The sequence below is a fragment of the Dreissena polymorpha genome, chromosome 5 (genome assembly GCF_020536995.1).
Source record: "Dreissena polymorpha isolate Duluth1 chromosome 5, UMN_Dpol_1.0, whole genome shotgun sequence".
NCBI lineage: Eukaryota > Metazoa > Mollusca > Bivalvia > Myida > Dreissenidae > Dreissena > Dreissena polymorpha.
The window spans coordinates 2,489,060-2,515,703 of NC_068359.1; the positions used below are offsets into that span (position 1 = coordinate 2,489,060).

Sequence of the window (26,644 nt, forward strand, 5' to 3'; positions counted from 1 at the left end):
GTTATTTATAAAGCTTTAATTCACTAAATGATGTTTTTTTTCTGTAAATTAAAATATTTCCTATCAATTGAAGTTTTGAATTTATTTTGAATAGTGTTTTTTTTTAAGTGCATGTACATGCATTAACTTTTTTCGTGTAAATGTTATGTTTGTTTATTATATAAGGAAGGCATATTGTGAATAAAGTACGTACGGTTGACATATTTTTAACTAAACTATGTGTATGCCTAATGATAGATCTACGTGTATCTTAATGTAATATCTTCTGAAAATAAAATATATATTGTTGTTGCTATCATTTATGAGATTTAATTTTTTGGATGAATTGTGTTATTTAATTTATAACAAATATAATGGTTTGCACACATTAATTTAATGTCCAAATTTGTATTACACTACATGGTTTTACAATTAGCTTTTGCCCGTAAATTAGGTAGCACCTTTGATATTATTAATGTTGTTGTTGTTGTTAAACAGTCAACAGAGCTGAGAATAGTAAACATATACAAACGAATGTTCATGTATTGAAAATAGAAATAAGAAGACAAGTACATTTGTTAAATATATAGGTACTTGACTTATTAAATAGTTTGGTTAATAGTTGTTAGATAATTCAATACGATACCAAAAACTGTGATGTGTAACCTTCTAAATAGACATTTGGTATCTTTGAGTGACAAGACGGAGCTCGTGAAACCACTCGAGACAGAAGTGAAAACAGATCACAATGAAGACATAGTGCAGATATTGAAGAGCGTTGATGTTTGTTTATTTAATAGTGTATTACTTGTTCAAACTGTATTAGATGATACTATATCGCACTGTTTCGGAGTTTGTGCGAGTTTTTGATAGTATATCGCGAAAATATGTTGCATACATTATTTGTGTTGTCATTCTTTTCTTGTAGTCACTTATAGTACCATTTCTTAGAAAAAATCACTGTGATTGTATGTTAAGCTCGAATTCATTGTTTGGAAAGCAGCGTCCTCAACTAACATATCACAGTCTTTTCTGGAAAACACACAGATTACTTTCACTTTGTTTGTAAACTGTGTTCAATAAAACAATAGTTATTCTGATGATTCTAAACAGTTTAACCAGGGCTTGACACTTACTTTTGTTACCTACTGACCCAAAGGACCACCAGCTGTCAGAAATTACTGGTCCTCTAAGATTTCAAGTGGTCTGACAATTCAGTGCTCCAGCTAGGATTTGAAAAGGGCAGGGGGGCTTTTTTGTCAAAAGGGCACTTTAGACGCGCAGTATTTTGTGAAAAGGGCACTTTTGACGCGCAGTATTTTGTGCAAAGGGCACGTTCGAAGCGCGGGTGTTCCTGGAATGCTTTCTATTGCATGCTAATTAATATGTTATAAATAATTGTATTATTCCCATTATTATTAAACAATTTAAATATAATGTCTACAATGAGGATTAAACTAATTACAATGTAATAAGAGATTTATGAATAATCATATGTAAAAAAAAATTTTTTTTTTTTTTTTTTTTTTTTTTTTTTGACAGGGGGGGGGGGGGGGGTGAGCAGGGCGGAGGTTTGGGGGGGGGGGGCAGGGCGGAGGTTCGGGAGGGCAGGGCGCGGCGCCCTTCGATTTAGGCCTAGCTGGAGCACTGCAATTTCTATGTCATTTTACCTATATTTCAACTTTCTTTCCAGAATATCCACAAATTTTACATGTCATGTGTTTTTTGGTTGAATTATAATCAACCCCATCAAATTCTTTTACCCATGAATCAATAGATTTTTTATCTCTCTTATCTTTTCATATTTTCGTTGTACTTCAAGCTTCTCTTCATTAGTTTTAGTTTTTTTTAGGTGGAGGATCAACCATCCCCGGGATGAAATTCCACATCGCGAAAACTTGTAATCTTGAACATACACACGTTTTCTCTATGACAATATCAAAACATAATTGGGCGCCCTCAAGTGTAAATTCGCACGGTAAACAAAGTATATTATGATGGTACTAAGATCAATAAAATGCTGATTATTGCTGCTTTTTCAAAATGATAAAAACAATTTTGTTCATTTCTCAATCCGAATGCTTCGAATTTTATGTTAATTTGTGTAACGATCAGGGCGAAGTCCGGGGACATTTGCCAGAGACATTTGCGGAACACAAATCGATTTTTTGATCTGACAACAGGTTTTTGTCATATGGGCATCTAGAAAAATTGGAATTTCCAATATGTTGCTATTTTTATCCCGGTCTCAAGTCGGCCCATAAAATAATGATGAAATTTTCGGTTTATTATGAACATATAAAGTTGTTTTATTGATGAAAACAGCTTTCCACCAGTATTTCACAATAAGCTGGCCAGGATTTTTAAATGATCAGACGGGTTAACCAATTTCTAGTTTCACTGGTCCTCCCTATTTTTTACTGACCCCGGGTCAACGGACCACCAAAAGTGTCGAGCCCTGTTAACTGGATAGGCAATTATGTATCGATTTTTTTTGGGGGGGGGGGTGAGATAAAACATACATATTTTGTTCACTTATTGTATAACTTTTGAAAAATAAAAAAAATAATTGTAGTTTGTGTGTTTGAAGTTTACTTGGAAAGATGAAAAACAGTGCCTTCTGTATGATATATTATTATGTTTACATTTTGGTTTTAGATAACCAAAAATAAAAGTAGTGCTTTTGTTGGAGAAGCAACCAAGGATGTCTTAAGGTCACTTTCTGGAACTCTTATTCATCATTATCTGTTTGTTTGTTAAGTGAAAAATGAGTGGCCGTTCAGAAGACAGACGCACTCCAAAGTCTGGCACTGATAACAAAAGTTCAGGCAGAGGTTCCTCAAGATCTGGAAGTGGAGGGAAGAGTTACAGGTACTCTTTTGTTCTTGTACAGTAGGTACCTAGATGTATTAAAGAGTGATTTGCATAATGCATGTTAAACTTTATTTGTTTGGCAACATCTAATATAACATTTCATGTTTTAATATAAAGTTCCAAACATTTCAAAAAATACTTTTACTTGTTTTGTTTAATTACATGTATGTTTTGGTGTGCCAAACATTTTAACTTAACTACAACAACAGGCAAATAAATACAGTCATGTAAGTCATATATGTTTTGTATTCTCTGAAGAGTGTACAGTTTTAGGTCACACAATAATGTCAAAACTTCCAAATGTTCCAAATGAGAGAAATATCAAATATCAGAGACTAACAAGGTCACACGTCAGTTTTCAAGCATTTAGGATAGCACTTTATAGTTTGCAGCCTAATGTTCTTATGTCAAAACTGAAACAGATTATAAGCACTACTTACACTATCAGAGACCACAAATTAAAACCTTCACAGTAGAATTTTACGTGGACAGTTGTGTCAGAACATTCAAATACAAAAAAATATTGTTAAAACTGACACTTTTCAAAAATCAATGAAATCCATGATTAATCTTGCCAAGAAGTGCCAAAATCTGCACTTTTTATGATGAAAGCTTCTTGTTTAAAACAATCTTAGAAATCCATGGTTTCTTGTAGAGAACAGCGGTACCAGGCGGGTAGAGGAAGTGGGCGAGGCCCAAGAGGGGGCGGGGCCAGTGACAGGGATAGGGATTCACCTGCAGGGGCAGCGTCTTCAAGTAAAACAAGCGAAAATGGTGGCGGTGACATAAAAAAGACCAGGTAATTGGCCAGCTGCAAAAAACATATTTCGTTTGCCTTTTTGTGTGTTTTTAGTAAAAGCAGGTTTACTTGTTTGTCTGATGTTTTAAGTTATTTAATTGGCTAATGAAAACATTTGATTTCATAAACCATTGTAATATGAACCTGTATTGTTTATCTCAGTCACTCAGTCGATCTTGAATGGACCTGATCACAGAGTTTAACAAGAGCACCGCATAACGGGTGCCACGCTCGGCTGCGAAAGCTTGTCAGATTTTTTTTTTTTTTAGAGGTCACAGTGACCTTGACCTTTGACCTAGTTACCCAAATATGGGTGTGGTGTGTAGCACTCATCAATGTGCATCTACATATGAAGTTTCAAAGTTGTTTGATTTTAGAGCCAATGTTAAAAACCTTAACAAACCTTGACACGGACTGCGGACACGACGAGCTGGCTATGACAATACCTAGGGTTTTCTCCGAAAACAGCCGAGCTAAAAATGACTATAACAAAAAATTGTAGAAGATTCCAAGAAGAAAGAATTCATAATATTCAAGGAAGCCAAATAACAAAAAATGGATGTGTAATTCCTATGCCTGACTTGCATGACTGAGGAGTTTTTATGTCCCCCACTATAGTAGTGGGGGACATATTGTTTTTGCCCTGTCTGTTGGTCTTTATGTCCCCCACTATAGTAGTGGGGGACATATTGTTTTTGCCCTGTCTGTTGGTCTGTTGGTTTGTTTGCACCAACTTAAACATTTTGCAATAACTTTTGCTATATTGAATATAGCAACTTAATATTTGGCATGCATGTGTATCTCATGGAGCTGCACATTTTGAGTGGTGAAAGGTCAAGGTCATCCTTCAAGGTCAGAGGTCAAATATATGTGGCCCAAATCGCTTATTTTATGAATACTTTTGCAATATTGAAGATAGCAACTTGATATTTGGCATGCATGTGTATCTCATGGAGCTGCACATTTTGAGTGGTTTAAGGTCAAGGTCATCCTTCTAGGTCAAATATATGGGTCAAAATTGCTCATGTAATGTAACTTCTGCAATATTGAAGCTAGCAATTTTATATTTGACATGCATGTGTATCTCATGGAGCTGCATATAGGGGGACATTGTGTTTCACAAACACATCCTGTTTTTGTTAGGCAAAAGCGCTTTACCATCTGACTTTTTTTCGGCCAAGAAGACAAGTAATGGTACAGTTTAGGCACCGTGTACTTAAACAAACGCCATTCGCCGCGGTAATCATCTCACTGTGTTTGCTTACCAATATGAACTGTGTGATGGGTGTTCAGATCAAATGTCGCAGGGGCCGTCTGCCATAAGGCAAAAACCCCGAATCACCACGGACCCATAATATCTACAGCGGTGTTCATCGTGTTTGCTTAAAATAAAACAATTGAAGATAAACGTATTGTATTGATCCCTTTCATTTGAAAGTGATAAAGAATAATGTATTTAACACCCATGCCCATGACAGTGTTTTCTGTCTTTTTAAACGCCGCGTATAAAAGAAAACCGCGTTCGCACCTAGCTGTAGGATACCACTACTGGAGAAGTGTTAATTGAGTGTTTGATTATTCAATTAACAGTTTGAAGCCACGGAGAACTCCTAACTGATTGTAGTAATCGTATTATCCTGAGTCTCTGGATTCCCCAATACATACGTGTCAACTGTGTCAATTGCATAAATGCAACTTTTCCCATTGTTATCCATTACTCGATAATCCCATATATGCCCGATTTCCATTTTTAAAATCAAATTATGGGTGGGTTATAAAGTTGATATGAGTCATGAACACAAACGTGTGAAATTTTCTTCCCTGTCAAATGAATTTCAGCATATGATTCTATTTAAAGATATGATGAAATAAGCTCCCAATCAGGACCGTTGTCTTGCAATATGCTTACCTGAATCACCTGACACGGTTTGCATGCGTCATGTACAGCTATTTTAGGTTACAAATTCTACATGAAATAAATGAATTTCTTTGTTCTTATAAAAAGCGCGCAAAAATTGGCATGGGTGTATTTATTTGTAAATAAAAATTTCGTAGCGGTAACAACATTGAGATCATTTAATTTCCATTAAAAGTTTCGTTGTGAATTTCATCTAAAGTACTGGGGTATCTCGCGAATTATTTGGCATTGACATTTCCTCTTAATAAAATATAATTTGAGCTGATCATCTTAGGCTTTATTTACGTTTCGGACGTACTGTCCGAATTAAAGTACGCATATATGTTCACATACATGTAATATCTACATGTAGTATATGATTTTCTTTTGTACATTTACATTTAAAACGCGTGAATGACTCTCGCAGACAGGTGTTTACGGTGGCTGCGCAGCATCGCGGTGATCACTCATATTTCCGTTAACGATAGCGTGCAATGGCGGCGATTTCGGGTGTTCGCCGAACACCGCAGGTAGAAGCGTGTCCGCCCCAGCGAAATGTCACCCATCGGGAAAAGTGAACACCGCAGGCAGGCACTTTTGTTTAAGTACATGGTGCCTGTACTATAATCAACCATACTAATAGCAAAACACCAATCACTTACGGCCAAGTAATGCTTCTAGAAGCATTTCAGGAAAATTTAAAAAAAAGTTTAATGATTAATCCAATAGACTGCTGACTTCTGAATCAAAACATATCCAGAAGGTCACTTGAAGGAAAGGAACCCCAGGTTAAACTGGTCTTCAGATAAATATTCTCGAATATATTAATAGAGGCCACAATTTAAGTTCTAATAGATTCAATGTGTGTGGAAACAAATGCATTTGTTAATTTTAGTTTAATACATAGCTTTGGGAAATTTTATTAATATTTATATATGATTAGACAAGTGTTGTTAATTGCTGATTTTGCTCAATAAAGAATAAAGAAATTACATATTTCATTAAAGTTTATTTTCTCATTTTTGATTTGACACCTTAGAACAATTGTAAATCTCAATATTTAGTGAAAGCCATTGTCCAAATACAGTACCGGTATGTGAGAAAATTACCTATTTAGGGACTGTGTAAGACATTTTGAGACTGTTTTAATTTCAGGCAGTTTAAATTCAGGGCTTCTTAAGCATCAAAATGTAGGGGTGTGTTGTAAAATATTTTTGTGAGAATAGCAGGGTGATTTGCTCTCCTTTCCAGTCGTAATGAAACCTGTGCAAGGCCTGTTGACTTTACCAGATGTAAAATAATCCAAAAAATGGAAAATGTATATCTCAATGTTTTTATGTTTAACACTTTCCAACTTCCTGTAATGAAAGCCTTGTGTTCAGTAACGAGAGCTGTCCCCCTCTGAAAGCCCTGTCAGCCGCTGACTTAGAGGCACAGTGGCAGAAGGAAGAAGAGGAGAGGCAGGCTGAAGAAAGGAGGAAACAGGAGGAGGAAGAAATGAAGAAGAAGGCAGAGGAAGCGGAAAGATTGGTAAATTTGATAACTTGAAATGAGAGCAAGGTTGATACCTGGTCTTAAACAGTGAAAGGTTGTTTTGTCGAAATTTCTTTAATACAATAATAGCGTGCTTTCGAAATAACTGCAAAACATATTTCAAATATACACCAACTGAAATAAACATGTTTTATATGGATAAAGCAATCTTATTGTCAGCTTTAGGTCCTTAATGTATGGTAAGTGACATGTTGCCAAACATTTTTCATCACACAAATGATATAAACATTGCGCAAAGAAACACAACACGCGCAAATAGTGTATGCTTATAAAACAAATACCAATGAATAAATACAAAATCTCAAAGTCACACTTGTGAAAATAATTTCAAAATATAATGGGTTTCAAATTGAATTTAATATCAACAACAACAACATAATTTGTTCCTTAAATGTCAAAAGTTCTTAAGAATTTTGTGATAAGAATTGTCTGGGTTTCTACATACATTTGGATCTTTTCATGAAGAAACAATGTAACGTGTAGTTTTTACTGATTGGTGTAATGGCATCAACAAATGTTTGTGACAACATGTAAGTTTTTAAACAGCAAGTTTTAATTTGTGTGATTTTTCAGAGGAAAGAGGCGGAAGAAAGAAGAATTGAAGAAGAAAGACTACAGAAAATAGCAGAAGAGAAGGTATTTTAATCTTCAACTTCATAAAAAACGTGAAATACTGAAGTCTAGATATTTTGTTTTGGATATGTTTTGATTGCATTCAAAATGTTGCTTTGTATAACTTTTTTTATATAGTGCTGGACTGATAAACAACATTTTGTCAAATATATAATTATGTTTTATGTTAGTTTCATGGTAACATTTGTATCAAAATGTTGCAACGCAGATAATTCAGAGGAGTCAAAAGTATTACATTGCGAAATGCTTGCATCAAAATGCAGGATTGTGTTTCAATGGATATCCCTTAAGCCATTCTTCAGATAAAAGTAAATTTCATTTATTTAAAAATCTTTTCAACAATTACATTGCTATCATCAAAAAAGTCAGGCCTTGAAGAATTTTTCCAGAGCCACTTGCCCTGCAGGGCGAGTAGGTCTGACAATCCACTCGCCCTTCACTTTAATCTACTCGTCCTGCATTTAAAAAAATAAATATCTATATTTATAGTTATGATCAACCAGAACCTTTTAACCTACGTATCATAGTGACACTAAACTGCAAACAAATTAACTACATTATCTTATGGATTTTATTTGCTTTCCTTACGTTTTCTGCACCTGTTTCCTTTTCTCAATACTTTCCGCTTCTCGTTTTGATTACCTTTCTTTCTGTTCCCTGTCTACACCACCTTGCAGATATTTTAAAATAGAACCCTTTTCCATGCTGAGTTTTAATATTTAAGACGAACTTTTACGGAAAGACATGCTTGATTGACAAATGGTTACAATATGGTAAATTTTGGCTAAGGCTTCTGATCACGAATTATTTTGTTTATTACTAATTATTTGTCTGTTTATTTGTAATTAAATATAAGAAGTATTATATTTAACCAGTTATGTATTATTTTTTTATTGATATTTACATTAAAATGAAATTTTATTTTTCATGGAATGACCAATATATTTAACTGTTTTTTTTCACTTTTAATCGATTAGCTAAGAGCACTGGCACCTAGGAAAAGAGCGCAGCAGATTAGGAGAATTATTTTTACTCTGCCCGTGACGTCATTGTTCATTGTCAAAACGAAAGTGCAGTTTCTTTGTGTACTTAATCTATTTTTTGTTCGTTCGAAAAATTGTTCGCACTTTGTATCGATGTGGCAGGAGTTCTGGAACTGAATTTATATTTCTCAACTTGAAAAACAGCAATCGCCCGATCTGTCAAGTATTCAACAAACTTTACTCGCCCGACCTTCAACTTTACTCGCATATGCGAGCGGTCGAGTGGATTCTTCAAGGCCTGAAGTATATGCCCTGAAAAGTATTGTGTTGCAAATTTTAACACGAGTCTGGCTATCATGGTGTGACATTTATTTTGACAGTGGTATTATTTAATACTAAACCAAGTTTTTGCCATATTTAATGATTAATTTGGCATAGTTTGTTAAGTTTATGTTTTGAGTAATACATAAGATGGTTATTTTGCATTTCCTGTTTCAAAGATGTGAAGAATAGTATATATCTGGCAGATATTTGCTTGTCCCAAAACTGATACAAACAGCATTGGAGCGTTCGATTTGTATTAAATGTTTCTGCATTTCCATTGGCAGGTTGACCTTCTGTATAAGGAGAACTTAAATACCATGATAGATGCTTATGATTATTAAAATAGTTTAGTCATCTTCTCAGTGTCAAAAAATAAAAAAAATATGGCCTGAAGAGGGAAGCAATTTTAAAGTGTAAAGTGTAATGAGTTTATGTTCTGGTATCATTCTAGAAATCTATAGAAGATTATGTCGCAGACATTCAAGCTAGAAATGAGGAAAAACTACAGTTAAGAAAAGATAACCTTAGTGCTGAAGGTAAGACGGTTTACTAAGGACTACTATAGTTTGTGTATTCTATGAGTTCTGATATGCTGTGTTTTTAACCCTTTGCATGCTGGGAAATTTGTCGTCTGCTAAAATGTCGTCTGCAGAATTTCTAAAATAAGCATTTTCTTCGATTTTTTAACCAGGTTTTCCGAAGGAAAAAACTGGTTATTAGATTGGCGAATTCGGGGGCGGGCTGGCTGGCGGGCGGGCGGAACAAGCTTGTCCGGGCCATAACTATGTCGTTCATTGTCAGATTTTAAAATCATTTGGCACATTTGTTCACCATCATTGGACGGTGTGTCGCGCGAAATAATTACGTCAATATCTCCAAGGTCAAGGTCACACTTTGAGTTCAAAGGTAAAAAATGGCCATAAATGAGCTTGTCCTGGCCATAACTATGTCATTCATTGTGAGATTTTAAAATCATTTGGCACATTTGTTCACCATCATGGGACGGTGTGTCGCACGAAAGAATCACGTCAATATCTCCAATGTCAAGGTCGCCACGACTAAAAATAGATTTTTTTTTAAAACAAACTTACAAAGGGGGTTTATTTTGTTTGTTCATTTCAAAAGTTCAGTTTGAGTTTTCTCTCTTTATCAGATTTTTTTTCACAATGAAAACCTGGTTTTGTGACAATTTTGTCCCTTGTTTCAAAGAATACTATTAGAACAGCAAACAGTTTGGATCCAGATGAGACGCCACGTTCTGTGGCGTCTCATCTGGATCCAAACTGTTTGCAAAGGCCTTTAAAATCCGTTTCCCGCACTGAAAGGGTTAAACACTAAACATTGACATAAGTCCTGTTTTCTTTTTTCTGTGTAAGTATTGAAATGGACAGATATTTCTTGCAATATAAAAGAAACTTCATTGATCATCTATTGGTATACTTTCTCTTCATTTTCTACCCTGTTTGAAATCATTTTAATGTATTTAATTATTCGACTGGTCAAGTTATTTTTAATTTAACAAATAAAGTATTAATTCAAACTTTGTAATTTAAGATATTAATATTTTCAAAGTCCTCATAAATCTTGATTATTGAAAGCTACCATACTGCTACTTTCAGTATTGACGATGATCTGAAACAAATATGTTAAATCTAAACCATAGTTTTTTTTAAAGTTTCTTGTTTGAAAAAACTACTTGGAAGCAGCAATCTTCAAATGTATAGAACAGAACATGCAACAATATATATGGCTGCCAATGTGTTTTAGACGAATCATGCTAGATGAAGAATGATGTGATAAGAGAGCATCAAAACCATGCTACACTCATTTGTATAGCTCTTTATAAAGAGTCTTTTTACAACAAAATTATAACTTTTAGATGTTTATGTACTCTTAACTTCAGAAAGAAGACCTGAAGAAAGCTTTTTCACTCGACTTGACTCAAGTTTGAAGAAAAACACAGCCTTTGTGAAAAAATTGGTAAGTTATATATTTATAGATATGTTAAATTCACAGAATGTCAAAAACCCAAATCAGTTATACAAGTGTGTATCATTAAATGTTTGCCTTTTCTTTTGAAAATGTTGCTTGTTCAGACTTTCTAAACTTCTTTATTTTTTAAACAAATTGTGATATTAAAGATAGAGGGACTGGTCCCATCTTCCCTTCTGAGCTTAACTATTCACAAAATATTCCAAGCTATAAAACTCACCATTTTGTCAGTGTCGGCCTTGCTGTCTGCATCTGGGTAATGCTTTGGTTAAGGTACTATGTAGCTACTCCATATACCTTTACTGTAGGTATTCACTTAAAACTTCCCTCATGTGTTTATGTTTATTTTGTGAGGTCCATTAAAAGTTCCATAAGAGTGAGCTGCCATTTAGCAGAATAGTGCCCTTTTTAGAACATGAAAATGTCAGGTTAACATTTGCATGCAACTACTCAATATCTTTATATCTACCACAGATAGTGAAATAAAACTTTTGTTGTGAGTATTTGTTTACAGTCACGACCAAAACTGTGACCAGGCGTTTACCAGAATTATGTCCCTTTTGTACTATGTAGATATTCCATTGGAACTGTGCACTTGTATTATTAGTTACACCTTTAGTAACTGACGGTGTATGGGATATACACCCTTAGTAATTTCATACTATACGAGAACGAAGCTTGAGTATGGTATTAAATTACTGAGGGTATATATCCCATTCATATGCATCCTCAGTAATTTTATACCATAGGAGAGCGAAGCTTGAGTATGGTATTAAATTACTGAGGGTGTATATCCCATTCATATACACCCTCAGTAATTTCATACCATACGAGAGCGAAGCTTGAGTATGGTATTAAATTACTGAGGGTGTATATCCCATTCACCGTCAGTTACTAATGGTGTAATGATTATATCTCAACCGACTACTCGATTACTCGGGTAGTATGGAAATTACTCGGGTTGTATGGAAAATACTCCATGGGCACGCTCTAAGCCAATCGGATTAGGTCATTTTTGTAGAAGGTGAGATATTCTTGCATTTCCTGTCTCCGTTGCTAAACAGTTAAAGGTGAATGTTAAAGGTTTGTGGAGCAACTTTCACATCTCTCAAGCAATTTAAAACTTACTATATGTCATAACCATCTACACATTGCTGAGTTATTTGCCCTTGAACACAGCTCACAGAGAGGTATGGGGGTATCAGTCACACTCGTGTCAAAGCTAAAGTATACATAATTGCAAATGGTGTATTCTTATTTCAGGATACCATGTTTTGTAATTCTAGTGCATGTTAGTGGTAAAAAACCATTATCAGTTGCCATTGAATATTAGCTGTTTCATGAGACCTTGTGTACGTGTTATGCCGTAAAATCATCATTTAATTTTCAGAAAGTTCTCAGCGAGTCACAGAAGCAGAGTCTCACAAAGGAGTTCAACAGTCTCAACCTGACAAAATATGTTGGAGAGGCGGTAATAATTTTTGTTGTTGAAATAATATAATAAATAATAATACATAGAGGATAGGTTTTGTTTGATGGATGAAAACACATGATGTCATTCCTGCAAAACATTATAGTTTTTTTTGTACACAAGCTTAAGTCAAAGCCAATAGAAATACAACACAAAACAAATGTTGTGTGAAAACCAAAAGATATATCTCACATTTAGTTTTAATGTTACATTGAACTATATTGTATAATATAGGCCAATGGTCACTTGCTTTAACTCTTACAGTGCTGGAACCGAATTTTGAAGGCCTTTGCAAACAGTTTGAATCCAGATGAGATGCCATATAACGTGGCATTTCATCAGGATCCAAACTGTTTGCTATTCTGATAGTATTCTTTGAAAAAAAGCATGCAAAGGGTTAGATAAAAGACTAGCAGATGGTATCACACATTTCTCTCCATGAGATCATGTGTCTGGAGTTTCATAATTCCTGCAATGAATATTTGAGCCTTGTTCTGAGAAAACTGGGCTTAATGCATGTGCGTAAAGTGTCATCCCTGATTAGCCTGTGCAGTTTGCACAGTCTAATCAGGGACGACACTTTCAACCTAAACTTGATTTTTGGTAAGGAGGGACTTCCTTGAAACTAAAAATACCATAAAAGCGGGAAGTGTCGTCCCTGATTAGCCTGTGCAGACTGCATTTGCTAATCTGGGACAACACTCTACTCACATGCATTAAGCCCAGTTTTCTCAGAACGCAACACATTTATCATGTTGAAATTCTTCACCTGTCTAGGCTGCATCAATCACTGAGGCCAAACTGAAGATGACAGATATCAGCTGTGCTGTATACATCTGCAGCATAATGCATCAGCGCTACGCAGAGTTCGCTCCAAGTCTTTTGGAAAACTGGCAGAAATATTTCCCAACAAAAAAGGATGAAAAGGTGTGATAGATGGGATGTAATTTGTCTATGATCATTTTGATATTGACATATATTACATATCATTATTATAAGTAGTAACAAAATGACGTCGCGAGTGGGCGGTTGTTCGTATCTAGCGGGCCAATATAAATTAAATTAGCCCACTTAGCCGGGCCGACTTTTCAAATCTGAAAAGAATCGGATCACACGGGTTCAACTGAACAAAATGGTGTTCATATTCAGTCTTAGCCTACGGTGATCAATAAAATTAAGCCACAACTCAACGAAAGAATCGAACATAATTATAATGACACCTACACACAATTTAGATAATACAAACACTGATTGAAACTGAAACTCTTCTGTACATTAGATTGATGCCTCTACCATGTCTATTTGAGCTTTAACATGATTCATCAAACAGCAAAATTTATCCGATGATTATGATAATAATAACAGCAATTTGCTTTTTCTTTTTCTGTTATTCCATTCTTTTATCAAAATTGCTTTTAAATCACACTTTTTCAAACATTTGTATCCAATGCAATCCACTGTCACCAAAAACAAGCTTTACGAAATTGAAAGATTTTATTCCTATCAAAGCTTCCAATTATGCATAACAAACACTCAATCAGAAATACGTTTTGGATTTGTTTGTTGCTTAAAAAATAATCAGATCTTACTGTTGAATAAAAACCTTCTACGTCTGAATTGTTATCCCTAAAATCAAGAGTCTAGCTAAAACTGATGTGTTTCGTCGCAGAAATTATGTCACATGAGATACGTCATAAATTTTGTAATCGATTGAATATAAAATAAAAGTACGGAGAGCTGGTTCTGTAATAAATTTTATTAAAGGAACGAAAAAGTATTATATGTAATATAAAGGATAACACACGGCAGAGCTTGGCTGGAGGTGTATAATCGGCCCAATCCGCATAACGGCGTTATTTCGGCAGCGTGAAGATTATAGACGTCCGGTCCAGCTCTGCTGTGTGTTATTGTCTAAAGAACATATACAAACGTTCACTCATTTAGTTGAATTAGAGCACAATAATGTATCATAACTCACCAAAAACTTAAGTATATTTATCGTGCTGGGTAAGTTTTATAATGGTTTTCAAGTACCCTAAAAAAGAAATACAAATGGTTAATGTTTTTTGTCCATTGGATCCTTTATCATGAAAAGTTCAATGATATGTTTTTGTCCATTTAAAATTTATTCATGAAAAATTCATTGATATATTTTGTGATTTTAATTTTTTTCATGAGGGTTTATTGAGTATTATTCAGCTAATTTACGTATTAAAAATTAAACTGCTCATTCCACCAGATCCCAATGAATCTGCAGACTCATCAAGTACTGGGTTTCTTCACTTCTACTTTATGAGGATTCAACACTTTTGCCGTGCCATTGGCATATCATCTCTGATTTGTTCCTAAAAGTAAATTCTCATTTCCATCTGCTGCCATTAGATCAGCAACCCCAGCAAGTACCGTGTAGACCTGCGGTTCTTTGCTGACCTGGTCTCAGTGGGCTTGTTCAGGGACAAGGAGGGCCTACTCCTACTGGCCAATCAGCTTGCGATACTCATCAACAACGACAAGGAGGAGCACAATAACCTCGCCATCCTCACCAGCTTCTGCAAGCACTGTGGAGATGACTACGCAGGTCTCCTACCGCGCAAGTACAGGCTCCTAGGGGAGAGGTTTGGGCTGGAAATTCCTCGAAGCAAGGTTTGTGAGGCTTGGAATTGTACTGATTTGTCTGTCATTTGGATCATTAACCAGGTTTTCCAAAGGAAAAAACTGGTTATTAGATTGGCGAATGCGGGCGGGCTGGCTGGCTGGCTGGCGGGCGGGCTGGTGGGCTGGCGGAACAAGCTTGTCCGGGCCATAACTATGTCGTTCATTGTCAGATTTCAAAATCATTTGGCACATTTGTTCACTATCATTGGACGGTGTGTCGCGCGAAATAATTACGTCGATATCTCCAAGGTCAAGGTCACACTTTGAGTTCAAAGGTCAAAAATGGCCATAAATGAGCTTGTCCTGGCCATAACTATGTCATTCATTGTGAGATTTTAAAATCATTTGGCACATTTGTTCACCATCATGGTACGGTGTGTCGCACGAAAGAATCATGTCAATATCTCCAATGTCAAGGTCGCCACGACTAAAAATAGATTATTTTTTTTAAAAACAAACTTACAAAGGGGGTTAATTTTGTTTGTTCATTTCAAAAGTTCAGTTTGAGTTTTCTCCCTTTATCAGATTTTTTTTTCACAATGAAAACCTGGTTTTGTGACAATTTTGTCCCTTGTTTTAATTCTAATTTAATGGAGTTGAGTGTGCAAGCGTTAAGCAAATTTCCCTCATTTTTCGTCCTTGTTGATGCTGATCTTTATTGAAGTTATTGCCTTGTTGACTTGTTTGCATGCTTTGAATTAACCCATACATTGAGAAATGGCATGAATAGAGGTCGTCCATCAGTGGTCTCAGATATTTTTGTTAGTCATATTGAAGAAGTCATTGAAGTTTCATTGTCAAAAAGATAGGGGCCCTTATTCACCATGCAATTATTAGACTAAGATTCAAGAAAACTACTTCCAGGTTTGAAAAGAGGAGTTTATTTATTCTCAGTGATTGTGTGCCTCATATTTGACAATTTTGAACCAGGCTTGTAAATATTTTCAATAATATTGGCAGGCTTGAAACACTTTCTTTCTCTGATGGCTTGCTTGGTTGAACTGGTTATTTTTATAACTGGACCCTCTGTTTAACTATTCCAGTTGTATTTTCCCTGGTAATGCCTTGTCTTTGCACATCCTGACTACACATTGTGTCCCTGTTGTTTCTCCAGGTACTGTTGAAGGAAAGACAGAAGGGCTGCCGCAATCTGCTGGGTGATTACTTCAGCTCCCTGTGTAAGCACCTCATCACCGACCACAAGAACCTGAAAAACATGGAGAAACAGAACAGGAAAACTCTGCTGGTGAGACTTTTTACATGAAAGCCGCTTAAGATTGTTTAAAATAATTTGATATAGTTTCCACACAGCATTCCACTTTTTTTAGGGTTGTAACTATTTTGTGTAAAAGGCATTTATTCATAGTGTTTTGTAACCTTTCCCCCTGCTCGTGATTTTGAGACTTTGTAAACTTTCCCCTGCTCGTTATTTTGAGACTCATTGGTTCCTCCTTTTCAGACTAAGGGAGAGCTGAGCTGTGAAAGAAAGGAGAGATATGAGGAAGCCTACAACAACTACCAGAAGCTATACTCCAGTTCACAAGTCCTAGCAGTGAGTACAGTCTGTTGAGTGTTGTGTAATCTGGAACAACAAACTATAGAGGTTACTTTTGGCATTGCTGGCATAGTGCCGTTAGGATAGTGGAGACTGTAATTCTTTTGAATAAATTTTCTCTCAATTCTTCAAGAAAATGTGTTTACACCACCGATTATACATGTATGAAGTAGATAAAAAATTGGTTGATTTCTGACTGGTGTGTTTAGAATAAAAAAGCAAACAAATTTGCAGAATTAAGAATATTTCTATGTAAAACTGATTGAAATTGATGGCTCATTACCTAGTTTTGTTATGTTCAAATTGTGCTTAAGTTAACTACCCTTTTTTTGAATGACAAATTCTTGATATGAACAGCTCCATGATGGTAAATGAAGATTCCGGTCCAAATATGTGGTAATAACCCCACTGCTTACACATTTTATTATACTTGTTCCTTAACTGTTTAACCTTGCTTTTCCCCACAGGACATTCTAGATGAGGATATGCCAGAGTTGCCAGAAGATGAAACAAAAGATGATGATGGGGGTTTTGACATTTACAATCCACTCAAAAACCTAGAGGTAATCATTGTATAAAGTATGCAAGAAAACATAATTATTCCATGGTAATCAAAAGAAATATATCATCCTGTTTGTCATTGAAATACTTATAGCAAGTTACTTTGAAGGAACCTTGTCTACTTTCTTTGAAATTCTTGACTTTATCACTGAATTATATTCTTATAATGTGAATGCCTACTATAAAGTGCCTTGGAAATCATACAGAATGTTGTTTAACCATTTTATCTTACATTAACTGCATTAAAGGAATTATGCCATTAAAAAACCAACCAATGTAATATCAAGCTTTATTTGCAATAAACTGAGACAGCGCTATATTCCAGAATGGATAATACAAAATGTCTGTAGAATTTATTCTTGAAAAACAAACAAGAAAATTGACACATATTAAATTTAGTCAGCATATTTTGTAATATATTACAGCTGATTATGTGAATTTAAAAAAGGACTATAAACAGAGTTAAAGCTGAACACGTATACATGGACAAGGTCCTATGTCATGTAGGAAAAATTTGATGTCAGCTACATAAGATATACAAAGTGCTTGATCATTATTGTGCTTATTCAAATTTATGTTGTCATTTTTTCAAACGGGCAAACATTTCCTGGTACCACATTAATAGAATCATGTAAGCCCCTGCATGCTAGATTACTCCATGACAGATTGTTAAATATAACCATTACATAACCATAAATATGAGCATTTTACATTTATAATAAGGTTTTCATGTGTACATGTTCTTCAGTGTAAATACCAATTTAATGAATGTCTCACTGAGTCGTAAAATATTCAAAAACTGCACAACGTCTTTACGATTGTACAAGGCAACTTCTGTGAGACATTTGTATATACTTTTCAGATATTATTTTGAAAAAAAAGATGTATAATGCATATCTCGCCTCCCAGAGACAGTGCTAGTTTCTGGTATCTCATGTTAAATAATTTAAAACGGCTGTTACCATGTCTACCGTATTCCAATTTTGCGTATGGACAATACTCATCCATGCATATTGTGAAAATTCAGCTCATTTGGAGCTGAACTATCAAATTATTTGTTCATCATCTTCAAAATGTAACTTTCATCGCTTAAAAGTTGCTTCCGCAAACTTTATTTTTATACGCCAGTTTTTAAAAACAGGACGTATTATAGTTTCACCCTTGGCGGGCGGCGGGCGGCGTCCACAGCAGTGTCCGCTCTCTAATTCAAATAGTTTTCATCTGATCTTCACCAAACTTGGTCAGAAGGTGTGTCTAGACAGTACCTAGGTCAAGTTCGAATATGGGTCATGCTGGGTCAAAAACTAGGTCACAGGGTCACTTGGTGCATTTCAAGGATTAAGCATGGTGTCCGCTCTCTAATTGAAGTAGTTTTCACCCGATCTTCACCAAACTTGGTCAGAAGTTGTGCCTAGATGATATGTAGGACGAGTTAAAATATGGGTCATGCCGGGTCAAAAACTAGGCCACGAGGTCACTTAGTGCATTTCAAGCATTTAGCATGGTGTCAGCTCTCTAATTCAAGTAGTTTTCATCAGATCTTTACCTAATTTGGTCAGAAGTTGTGTCTGGATGATATGTAGGTCAAGTTCGAATATGGGTCATGCCGGGTCAAAAACAAGGTCACGAGGTTACTTAGTGCATTTAAAGCATTTAGCATGGTGTCCGCTCTCTAATTCAAGTAGTTATCATCAGATCTTCACCTAATTTGGTCAGAAGTTGTGTCTAGATGATATGTAGGTCAAGTTCAAATATGAGTCATTCAGGGTCAAAAAATGAGGTCATGAGCTCACTTAGTGCATTTCAAGCATTTAGCATGGTGTCTGCTCTCTAATTGAAGTAGTTTTCATCCGATCTTGACCTAATTTGGTCAGAAGTTGTGTCTAGATGATATGTAGGTCAAGTTTAAATATGGGTCATGCTGGGTCAAAAAGGAGGTCACGATGTCACTTAGTGCATTTAAAGCATATAGCATGGTGTTTACTCTCTAATTGAAGTAGTTTTCATCTGATCTTCACCGAATTTAGTCAGATGTTACGTCTAAATGATATCAAGGTCAAGTTCAAATATGGGTCATGCCGGGTCAATAACTAGGTCTCGAAGTCACTAAGTGCATTTCAAGCATTGAGCATGGTGTCTAAAACCTTTGAAGGGGCGTATCTTGTGACAGTTTGGCACTCTTGTTAGAATTTTAATATTTATATAACTAGTTACGGTTTATTTAAGATTGTTGTTATTTGTTTGTTGGAATAAAACATTGTCACAAAATTGTACATTTTATTGCTTTTTATGGCCCCCGGATCGGGGGTATATTGTTTTTGGCCTGTCTGTCTGTCTGTCATAGTATGTGTTTGTCTGTCATTGTATGTGTCTGTCCAAAAACGTAACCTTGCTCATAACTTTTGCAATATTGAAGATAGCAACTTGATATTTGGCATGCATGTGTATCTCATGGAGCTGCACATTTTGAGTGGTTAAAGGTCACGGTCATTCTTCAAGGTCAAAGGTCAAATATATGACTTCAAAGCGGCGCAGTAGGGGGCATTGTGTTTCACAAACACAGCTCTTGTTGTTGTTTTTTTTTTTTTGATCCTATATTTAAAAGGCTATCAGTTACAGAGTAGCTCACCAAAATATGCAGTTATCTTAACTTTTAAGAGTAATTGACGTCAAATAATGCAATACTTTGTTTTACTTATATAATTAAAATAATGTGAGAGTCAACATTTGTTCACTTATTATCTGCCCCTTGCAGTTTCAGTATGAAGGTGACACAGCAGTGTGGGAAGACGAGGAAACAAGAACATTGTACGAGAACCTACCAGATCTCAAAGCATCCATACCAGGGGTAGGGAGTGTTATCATGAAAGCTGAGTCTTAATCATTGCGCGATCTTGTACACTTTGACAGTGTTATTTGCCAACAAGATGAACTAACCCATATGTCATCATTATACTGGGCTTATGAAATGTTTTCAGCTGGAATTCTGTAGAGCAAATACAGAGTGGTGATTACTTTTCCAACATAACTGTGAAGATGGGATAAAGTATTCTTATGTCAGAAATGTTGTTTGTTGCATTCCTTTTCTGTAAGTTATACGGCATTTCCTTTTTATTAATTATATGTTTGCATTCTTTTATAAAAGTTAAATGTTCCTTTTTTGTTGCATTTTGCTTATAAAATAAATCCATATTTTCCCTATTTATAAGATCCTGTACAGGGAGAGTGAAGCAGCTGAGAAGGAGGCTGTCAAAGAAGAAGACACAAGCTTGGAGGAAGGTAATATGGTATTCTCGCTGCCTTTAGCAGACCTGTTTACTTCTACGGATTCGCTGTAGTTACTACAGATTATTTGGCTAAACTACGCACTACGGACTTGTACTGAAAAACTACGGATCCATCATTCAAAATGGTCAAATTTCAGTTTTTAATCGTACTTTAGCTTATTTTCGGTCTGAACAGGTAATTTATCAATCATATTTTGGCGCTTGCGTAGTAAAAAACGTTGAAATTCAAGCCTCCCGGGGAACGAGTGCTGATCGAGCTTATCGCGTTGTCACCGAACGACAACTGACTTGCGTACTGGTTTGCAAATTTAGCAGAATATATGCGATTTTACGTTGCTATTCAGTATACACATCTCTCTCTCTATTGCGGAGAATACACACGTCCAAGATGGCGGCAAGCCGACGAGAAATTGCAATTAACGACGAAATTAATAAATACCATTCAAATTAACAACGGATATCATATGGTCATTAGGGAATAATGAAATGCTTGTGTCAATTAACGCAACATGCATGTACTACGTTTGAGATTAAAAAAACAAAACAAATATTTATCAGAAATCTGCACAGTGAATGTGCGCCACGGAAACGAGTGTTGGAAAATTGGAGTTCAGTCTACTCACAAAGTTAAAGCATTTATTATAATAAGATGAGTATCGTTCGAACATGGAAAGAGACAAACATGATTTGATTTATATGTTAGTGGATCTGTGTATAATCAGATGCATATGCACATTCTGCTTTATTATGTTTGTTAGGCCACAACTTTTTTTTATTGGTTTACAAAAAATATTTTTGAAAATGGTCCATCGGGCGGTCGGAAAAAAAACATTGGAAAAAAGTTTATACTAATAGCATCAGAACAAAGACAACATATCTTTTATAACCTTAACACAGAGACAACAAAATCAAATTATGCAATGAAACACATCTGTATCTTCAAATGAAATGAGTCCTAAAAGCACCTTTTGTAACATCAGGCAATTTTAAACACTCCATTACATGACATGCGTTCTTCTCCCATTAAAATGAAAAACTGCGCTTCATTTCCGTAATTCGATGCGAACCATTACGCAATGCGATGCCCGTTGCACAAATCTTATATAAGAATAACTACTTATACACAAATTATGTGTTTGCTCTTACTCGACTTCCGAGATCGTCTATGAAAAAAATCGAGGTAGATTGATCCCCGCGTCGTCGCGGTAATGTTTGTTAAAGTTGTTGTCATGAAAACTCGTTGATTTACAACGCAAAACATCTTATTTGAACTGAATTAATTTTATCAAATTTGTCAACTTCGCTTTTGCTTTATTTTGATAATTTAATCCAAAGTTTAATCTTAGCAAGTGTTTTTTTTTACTGGAATTGTAAACAAGGAGACAGTTAAAGTCTTTCGAAAATTTGCAGTCTGTGTGAATTGACACTTTGACGTCATCAAAGGAAAGCCGCTTCCTGTCTGAAGCAATAAAGCGACAAAATTGGCTTCCTTTGTCTAGCAATCAACATGCCGAACCAATCGTGTGTTTGTTTCTCAATTGAAATCCTCAAATTTAATAATAGCATGTGCAAAGCTCCGCCTTCGAATCTTTTGCAGAGACCAGAGAGTTTATCGGTTAATTGAGCTAGTGTTTTACGCAAGTTGAGTTCCGATTTGCCTTTGCTGAAAAATACTCGGCCCTTAGCATTGAAACGACAAATACATTTATCAATGATTTTCCGAGATATACTGATTTGTTCCGATTTCCAAACTTTCTGTACAGTTCCCAAACTATGGCGGACGTATTTATAAAATTCCTGAACACATATATCGTTAATAATGGCAGTGTTTTATTTGATTATTTATACTAATTATCAAATTGCAAGGTAATACTTATTATCTACTATAATATCGGGGTTGTTTAATATAATTAACATGTTAAACAATATGGTTGCGTCACAGACTCGGAAATAAATTTTGATGGGATCGACATTTTACTTGCGCTGATTTTGTCTATTGTCCGTAACTTTACCCGAAATAAATTTTGAGAAGTGCCCATAAAAGGACTGGTACATAATGTGTCACATTGAAAAATATCCCGATCTCTGCAATATACGTGAACCAATCGTTGATTGTACTGACTTTATTTTATTAGCAACCGTACTCAAACTAGATCGTTTTTTCTCATTTCACTCGTTTTTCAGTGCGGTCGGGAATAAAATATATAAAAAAGACGATTTTACTTTTTTCCCCATTTTCCAAAAATTAGGGTCAGCGGTTTTGTAAACCAAGAAATATAAAAGTTGTGGCCTTACGCTGTACAGTTTAATGAAATAGAATTGAACTGAGGTTGTCAAGTGCAAGATATTGAATGGTAAACAAATAAAATATATACTTTTAACTCCTTTTAATACATCATTTACACAACAAGAACACTGAAGAATGATTGTCAATATTTGTTTGTTTTCCCCTTCTGATATTTAATTAAAAAAAATACTGAATTAAATTAATAGCTACTCTTAAAGGGCTTATGATCAAATGGTGTATTTAAGAATCTATAGATTATTGCAAGTTTAATATGCATGTGGATGGATATTAACTAAATATTGTCTTCATTGTAAGAAGACATTGAAGCAGCACTGTATAATATAAAATACTGTCAATATATAAAGAAGTAAAACTCCATCTGCTGGAGCAGTATTGAATTCTCATTATACACAATTAGTTGGTCCTTTATTTAAGGCAAGTGACCAATTGCCAAAACAGTACAAAACAGCACAATAACATGCACTTAAAAACAATTTTAATTCTGTTACTTAAAATCATATGTATAATGTCTCCCAATTTCATGGTTTATCACGCTATTTTTTCCAATTTCATGATTTATTGCGCTAATTTTCCCAATCCAAATGTCACAAGATGTAACAAATCAAAGCAAAAAAATCACTTAACAGATTTAATTATTAGCAAGTAAATTCATCTAATGCTTTATGTACCGTTTAACTGATATGTGACCCAGTCATGGTGTTTTAATATCATAAATACGTTACCTGTTATCTCTAGCTTACCCCTTACCAAGGGAGTTATTTCATCCGGAAAATATTCAAGCGCTGGGAATCGTCCACCTCTATAAGAATCCAAATCAGGTTAAACATAGTACAATGCAACCTAACAGGAAATCAAGAACCACAACTCATCTTTCCTTTCCGGATAAAACCATGTGCACGCCTATTTTAGGCTCAGGACTTATGTGTTCTTTTCACTGTGTTTTTGGCGGAGTTTAAAAGGATAAAGTTTATTTATCTTTTATTTGTATCATTCGGTTTATATTTCTATACTTTTTGTTGCAGTAATTGTCATTTTTCTGCTTTTGCTGGGTTTCTTTGTTTGCATCGTCGCTCATGTACATGACGTCATGAGCACGTGAACCACGAGGAATTCGTGCCTATTCCCCAATAAGTAATTGAGGTCAATTGGACAGCGTTCTTTGTGTTTACATTTTGTGGTTTAACTTTTTATTTGAATTTATAATCATTAATTTGTCTTTTGTAGGTTCTTTCTGTTTCTTTTATTTCAGAATGAACTTACAGGATAGAGGTTCTTGTGGTCATATCAAAGCAAGGTGGGATTCCCACGATACTTGCTTGGCATGTACCGGTTGCACATTTAATAACAAATGTGCGGTTTGCGATTTGTGGGCTTACGACGTATGGACAAAAGCAGGTCGCCGGAGGACGTCGATCAGCCGCAAACGCAACGAACCTCCATCCGACGTTGATTACCCGGTGACTCCACTGGTCAAGGATGACCAGCGGTTTTGTCAGTCACTGGGTACTGGGCTAGATGGTGTTGTTGTCAGTCGATCGTCATCAGATCTTATGACTCACACCATGCATACCGGCGACATTGATCATGGAACGACTGGATCAATGTCAGACCACATGGCAGCCGCCATTCTACGGTCTTTGTCCGGTGACGTAACCGGTCATAATATGACCGGCCGGTCACCGGTCACCGGTCCGGTCCGGTCCGGTCATGTCACTGGTCCGGTCACCGGTCCGGTCCGGTCACCGGTCCGGTCACCGGTCCGGTCACCGGTCCGGTCCGGTCATTGATCACCGGTCCGGTCCGGTCACCGGTCAGGTCCGGTCCGGTCACCGCTCAACAGTCATCAGTTGGGCCTGCCACCGATAACACCAATCGCCGGTCAAGAAGAACTCGGTCTTCATCATCGACGTATTCTTCTACATCCGATTTGTCGTCGAATACATCGTCTTCATCAAGGAGTGGACATTGGACACGCTCTTCTTCGTCGAGCAGTTATCATCGTCGCGGCGCTCATAAGCGATCACGTCGTCACTCACGGAGACGATATTCCAAAAAATCTCGATCTCATCGCAGCCGATCCACATCTCGACAGCGCAGCCGATCCAGATCTCGACATTGCAGGAAACGAGGACGTCGGTAACGTTCACGTAGACAGCATCGGACTTACCATACGTATAGTCGTTCACCATCGTGTTCCGTTATGGAATCGCATGTTTCCATGCCAAATGTGTCGGTTCCAACGTTGACTGCCACACGTATTGCATCTTCAGGAGCTCATCTCACTACTACGGCGTCAGTGTCAACACCACGGGTATCATCTACAGTATCTAGTCGTGTACCCCCTACAGCTACCCTGTCGAATCCTGATACACTATGGATACAGAGTTCGGCGGGACATTTTGTACCGGTCAATGCTGATAATTTACCTTCTTCCGGTTTACATTATCAGTTTACTGACGTCGGGGATGATCATTCGCTGTTACCAGACAATTACAATCCGGTACAAGATATTCTCACTTCTGTTCCTGCTGATTCTATACAAACCGCTGGTGTTGTAGAGAGTGAGGCTGATTCAGATGCAGAATCTAATGTTGAGACGGATCAATATTTAGCTCCGATTGGTCAGATCTATGAACTGATGTTTCGTACTCTTGGTGAAGATTACTGTCCAAGACCTGCTGAACTGTCTTCAAATGCGACGATTTCTGTGACAGAACAACTTTTTCGTACATTTGATCCCAACAGGGTTATTAAGTCGACGGCTCATCCTGACCCACGACTTCCCATTGGTTCTACTGTTCTATCTGTTCTTCAATCATTGGAATCAGCTAATAAGACTATTCCAAAACGAGGAGAACATGGAAAATTCCTAAGGAACTAGCTGATCCAAAACACCAGGAAGGTAGTAAAAGTTACAAACCTCCTGTACCACATGCAACATCTGGGTTGGATTTTTCAAAACTTCCGGTTCCAGATCCGGACATAAGCAAGCTATCTCTTGTAATGCCAAGTGGTTCCAATTCAGTTTCTGTTCCGTTTTCAATGTTGGAAACTTGGGAAATGAGGGAACGTAGATCATTAGGTTTGACTAACCAAATTGACTTCATGCTAGCGACAATTTTACAAATGGTGTGTGATTGGTCGGAATCTGTTCCGGAGGAACTCCGTGATTTGTTAATTCATCTCTCACGGACCACACTGGCCTTATCTCACACTTCTGCTTCTTCAATGTCCGAGATGCTAAGGATTCGTAGAGATCTTATCCTTACTTCTTTACCTAAAGATTTTCTGTTGGAACCTGGTATGAACTCGCTCAGAACAGCTCCTCTTACATCAGGGTTTCTTTTTGGTGGAAGGATACAAGAAGCAATTACAGCTGACAAGGATGACCAACTTCATGCTTCTTTAGCTAGAAACAACTCTGGACAACGCCAAGGGGTCTTTAAGCATCCTGCTTCTAGGCCACCAGCAGTTCCAGCATTCAAGACGGCTAAGAGAAATAACCTTTTCTCTAAAAAGCCTTCTTTTAATCCACGGTCAGGTCCTAATAGGCAGTCTTCCTATAACAGACCTTCTTTGTCACACAAGTCTTCTAATAAAGATTCTGGGAAAAAGGGCAAACCCAAGCCGGGACAGAGGAATTTCAAACCTTCTACCGGCAGGGGCGCACCTCCTGCTTATCAGCCCTAGGTACCTTCCCTTTCTACCGCCACAACCTCCGATGCCGGAAATACCAGTCGGGGCCAGACTTTTCCACTTCTCAAATCGATGG

The 26,644-nt window shown here is 36.4% G+C and overlaps 1 protein-coding gene across 6 annotated transcripts in view; it reads left to right on the forward strand.

The window, feature by feature from the left end:
• The window catches only part of LOC127832256 (regulator of nonsense transcripts 2-like), a 61,044-nt gene that overhangs the window by 3,353 nt on the left and 31,047 nt on the right, over positions 1-26,644 (forward strand). For 5 of the 6 annotated variants that reach the window (XM_052357586.1, XM_052357593.1, XM_052357590.1 and 2 more), the window contains exons 1-15: positions 636-762; positions 2,741-2,850; positions 3,509-3,652; positions 6,932-7,079; positions 7,677-7,739; positions 9,495-9,579; positions 10,947-11,023; positions 12,426-12,506; positions 13,284-13,433; positions 14,889-15,149; positions 16,276-16,407; positions 16,621-16,713; positions 17,184-17,279; positions 20,033-20,125; positions 20,487-20,556. In XM_052357586.1, coding sequence (XP_052213546.1) covers positions 2,747-2,850; positions 3,509-3,652; positions 6,932-7,079; positions 7,677-7,739; positions 9,495-9,579; positions 10,947-11,023; positions 12,426-12,506; positions 13,284-13,433; positions 14,889-15,149; positions 16,276-16,407; positions 16,621-16,713; positions 17,184-17,279; positions 20,033-20,125; positions 20,487-20,556 — 1,597 coding nt within the window. In that variant the 5' untranslated portion in view covers positions 636-762; positions 2,741-2,746. Of the gene's footprint in view, positions 1-635; positions 763-2,740; positions 2,851-3,508; positions 3,653-6,931; positions 7,080-7,676; positions 7,740-9,494; positions 9,580-10,946; positions 11,024-12,425; positions 12,507-13,283; positions 13,434-14,888; positions 15,150-16,275; positions 16,408-16,620; positions 16,714-17,183; positions 17,280-20,032; positions 20,126-20,486; positions 20,557-26,644 lie in introns of those variants that run through there. The other variant, XM_052357589.1, reaches the window with a different exon arrangement.